Source organism: Notolepis coatsorum (genome assembly GCF_963971535.1).
Source record: "Notolepis coatsorum genome assembly, chromosome: 2".
NCBI lineage: Eukaryota > Metazoa > Chordata > Actinopteri > Aulopiformes > Paralepididae > Notolepis > Notolepis coatsorum.
The window spans coordinates 142,766,087-142,770,454 of record NC_140166.1 but is presented as its reverse complement, the minus strand read 5'-3'; the positions used below and the strand labels follow the sequence as shown (position 1 = coordinate 142,770,454).

Below are 4,368 nucleotides of genomic sequence, written 5' to 3'. Positions count from 1 at the left end.
AGTGTTCCTTTATTAATCCTCTCGGGGGAAATTCTGTTGTCATAGCGGCATGGGGAAGAGGGGGGGGGGGTACAGGCAGGAAAAAAGATAATAATAGAGTAGAACGTAGTAAATAGTAGAATGGTGGTATATTGTGAATTTTCAATTCATATAGACATTTATGACATACACAACATACATGACATTAACATGTCTGACGAGCACAGAGTTGCCAGTCGATAATTCTTGCTATTTAAAAATATTCCTCTTCTTATCCCCCACTACTCCTCCAACGGGTGTTTGTGCGACCATGTCGAACTGAACAATGGGGGATTAATAAGAACGAGCCGCCTCGGAAGAAGACGGCCGCTGCTGCTGGAGCTGGACCGAGTCAGCGGCGCACGGAGCCGGGGAGAAACCACCGCCTCGCCCCGCTGGCTCTTCCGCTTCACAGCGCGGCAGTGGGCGATAAGGGGGGCGTGCTAGCGCGCGGTCACGTGGGCTTAGTGGCCAATCAGAGGAACCCGGAAACCGACGGCGTTGTATTTGGCATAGACGCCTCCAGGATAGCAGCCAGCTTCCTTCTCATCCTCCTCTCTGCCACCACCTCTAGTTTGACTAGTTCGCCTCCCACCACTACAGAGCTAGCCTTCCTCACCAGCTTGTTCAGTTTGACTACAGAGCTAGCCTTCCTCACCAGCTTGTTCAGTTTGACTACAGAGCTAGTCTTCCTCACCAGCTTGTTCAGTTTGACTCACTACAGAGCTAGCCTTCCTCACCAGCTTGTTCAGTTTGACTCACTACAGAGCTAGTCTTCCTCACCAGCTTGTTCAGTTTGACTCACTACAGAGCTAGCCTTCCTCACCAGCTTGTTCAGTTTGACTACAGAGCTAGTCTTCCTCACCAGCTTGTTCAGTTTGACTCACTACAGAGCTAGCCTTCCTCACCAGCTTGTTCAGTTTGACTCACTACAGAGCTAGCCTTCCTCACCAGCTTGTTCAGTTTGACTCACTACAGAGCTAGCCTTCCTCACCAGCTTGTTCAGTTTGACTACAGAGCTAGCCTTCCTCACCAGCTTGTTCAGTTTGACTACAGAGCTAGTCTTCCTCACCAGCTTGTTCAGTTTGACTACAGAGCTAGTCTTCCTCACCAGCTTGTTCAGTTTGACTACGGAGCTAGTCTTCCTCACCAGCTTGTTCAGTTTGACTCTCACTACAGAGCTAGCCTTCCTCACCAGCTTGTACAGTTTGACTACAGAGCTAGCCTTCCTCACCAGCTTGTTCAGTTTGACTACAGAGCTAGCCTTCCTCACCAGCTTGTTCAGTTTGACTACAGAGCTAGTCTTCCTCACCAGCTTGTTCAGTTTGACTACAGAGCTAGCCTTCCTCACCAGCTTGTTCAGTTTGACTACAGAGCTAGTCTTCCTCACCAGCTTGTTCAGTTTGACTACAGAGCTAGCCTTCCTCACCAGCTTGTTCAGTTTGACTACAGAGCTAGTCTTCCTCACCAGCTTGTTCAGTTTGACTACAGAGCTAGCCTTCCTCACCAGCTTGTTCAGTTTGACTACAGAGCTAGCCTTCCTCACCAGCTTGTTCAGTTTGACTACAGAGCTAGCCTTCCTCACCAGCTTGTTCAGTTTGACTCCCACTATGGAGCTAGTCTTCCTCACCAGCTTGTTCAGTTTGTTAGTGTGGCTGGTGGCTTTAAAGACACAGCATTGGTTGAACATGTGTTTTTTCCTGGTTGATTGATTGATTGAAAATGTTATTAACAGCTTGCAGAATGGGTACAATACAGTACGGCTCAATACACACAATTGTTAAGGGGATGCAGACCAGAGAAAGACTTTCGTCTTGTTTACATCAGGGTCCCCCATTTTCAATTCATAACATTATCCTGGTTGAAGGTGTGTTTCCTCCTCCTGGTTGAACGTGTGTTTCCTCAACGTGTGTTTCCTCCTCCTGGTTGAACGTGTGTTTCCTCCTCCTGGTTGAAGGTGTGTTTCCTCCTCCTGGTTGAAGGTGTGTTTCCTCCTCCTGGTTGAACGTGTGTTTCCTCCTGGCTGAACAACCGTGTGTTTCTCTCTCCTCCCCAGCCGCCATGTTCCCCTCGTCCATGACCATGAAGAAGCTGTGTAAGTTCTGCGACGTGGAGCTGTCCACCTGCAATGGAACGGGGACCTGCCAGTCCAACTGCAGCATCACCTCCATCTGCATGGAAGAGGAGGAGGTCTGCGTCGCCATCTGGTCAGTGGCACCTTTTATATCTCCATCTCTTTATCTGTGTCTGTGTGTGTGTGTGTTCACGCCAAGTGTATCGTAGTGTAGACGTGTTAGCATGATGGTAGCATAGTAGCAACATACAGTTTTGACAAATATTAATAAGTTATTATTAAAAAATGTATTGTATATAAAGTCTAGTAATGTATGAATTAGTAAATAAAATATAGTATGTTCTGATGAGTAAATAGGGGTGGGATTAAATAAGTGTATGCTTCTTCCCACTCCTTTAAAATAAATACTAAAGGACAAACAAAAGAAAAATGTTGACCTTTTTGTTTGTTCTTCGTTATTCTTTTTTTATATAAACATTTATTATTTGAACAGCTTAAGGCTATATATGTACTTGATGTTTGTTTGTTATGTTGCATATTTGAAATAAACTTCAATCAATCAATCAAATAGTAGTAGGGTACATAATAGTAAAAAAAACAGTAGTGTTCGAAGAGTTGTGTATTATATAAAATATCTGGCTATATCTTAGTCGTGATCTATATTTTGAAAACAAAGTCCAATAATTTTCGCAATCGGCGATTGATTGACAGTTTCAGAGCCTCTGGAGTCAGGGGTGGTAATCTGACACTTGCATGTACAAAGTCGCACACCTGACATATCGGCATGTAACTCGATAACCGCTGAACGGATCTGGTCGGGTGAGGTGGCATTCAAATGGGAACAAATGGGGCTGTAATACTATATATTATATCGCTGCTGGCGGGACAAAACCTCATAACTCCAAAAACCCAACTTTTCAGCAGATGAAAAAAAACGAACACAGATTTGAGGGTGAATAGAGTTAGGAGGTTTAGACAGATGATCGGTTTAATGCTCTCCCATTGTTTAAACTTTGTAAAACCCACACACACATATGGAGGATGATCTACGGAGTTGATTTATATAAAAAAATTAAATAAAATAAAATTTAGTTATGAGGTTTTGTCCTGCCAGCAGCGATATGTTTTATAAAAAATGCAGACCTGAGTCGGTAGACGTAGACGCTTGCAAAGTGCTATGTCGCCCCGGTGGGCAAATCGTCCTAAAGAGGGACGTATACTGGCCGTTGCATGTTAACTGGTTGAAGAAACATCGCACTAAATCAAGAACAAAAACCCACCATGAAATCCAAAATAAATGTAAAATAAATAAATACAACACTCCCAGACATATCCCAGCATAAACTTTGTTTATAGTGTCCTATATGTTACTTTATGTTTATATTAGATCTTTTTATATACACCGTGGGAAGGGGGGAACGCAATTTAATTTCTCTGTATGTCTTGCACGTTATGGAAAATTACAATAAAGTTGACTTCGATTTGACTTTGACTTCCTTCTTGGTTTGACCGTCTCTAGGAGGAGGAACGAGAGCAGCATCTCCGTGGAGACCATGTGTCACGACCCCTCCACGCCTCTGTACGGTGTCGCCCTGGACGACTACAACAGCTCCACCTGCGCCATGAGGGAGAAGCAGACAAGAGACGGGCCGGCTTACTTCTGCTCCTGCACCGAGGAGGAGTGTAACGATAACCTGGCCTTCTCCCCCAGTAAGGCCCGACAACACACGTTAATGTCCCCATGGGCCGTACACGTCTTCTTTAACAAGTCAAGAAGAAACATAACAATAAGTCAAGAACAGAACAAGAACACCATAAGGTCCAACAAATTTTAAATAAATGCAAATAAATGAAAGAATGCAAGCACTCCCAGACATACCCCACGCGAAGGTAAGGAAAAACTCACTAAAACCTAACAATAGGAAAAAAATGCTCCACAGGCAGTGTGGAGGAGAGAAACCTTAGAAGGGCCATTCAAGGGGGGATCTCCCTTCTTAGATGTCTAGTAGTGTTGCAGACTAACAGTTGGTAAGCATGCACTCAAGTGTGTAGTGAAACACAGATGAGTGCATGCAATAGCAACTGAACATTTTGAAAGATTAAAGACAGAGCTGATAGCGAATCTATTTGAGGCACAGGGGCGGCGCAAAGAGGGTCGCGTCCTCCCCGCACGGGACATTCAACACTCCGGTCATTGCTCCGAGACGGCCGGAGACAGGAGATAGGGGGCGCGCAGAGGGGGTTGCCCCCTACATTCCTGTAAACATGTTGTGACC

At 44.9% G+C, this 4,368-nt stretch overlaps 1 protein-coding gene across 1 annotated transcript in view; it reads left to right on the top strand.

Annotated features, from left to right (window-relative positions):
- Positions 1-2,078: 2,078 nt before the first annotated feature.
- LOC311224265 (TGF-beta receptor type-2-like) overlaps positions 2,079-4,368 on the top strand; it is a 119,984-nt gene continuing 117,694 nt past the window's right edge. Inside the window, exons 1-2 of the mRNA XM_084309177.1 lie at positions 2,079-2,225; positions 3,612-3,802. Of these exons, the coding sequence (XP_084165303.1) occupies positions 2,080-2,225; positions 3,612-3,802 (337 nt within the window). The 5' untranslated portion in view covers position 2,079. The remainder of the gene's footprint in view (positions 2,226-3,611; positions 3,803-4,368) is intronic.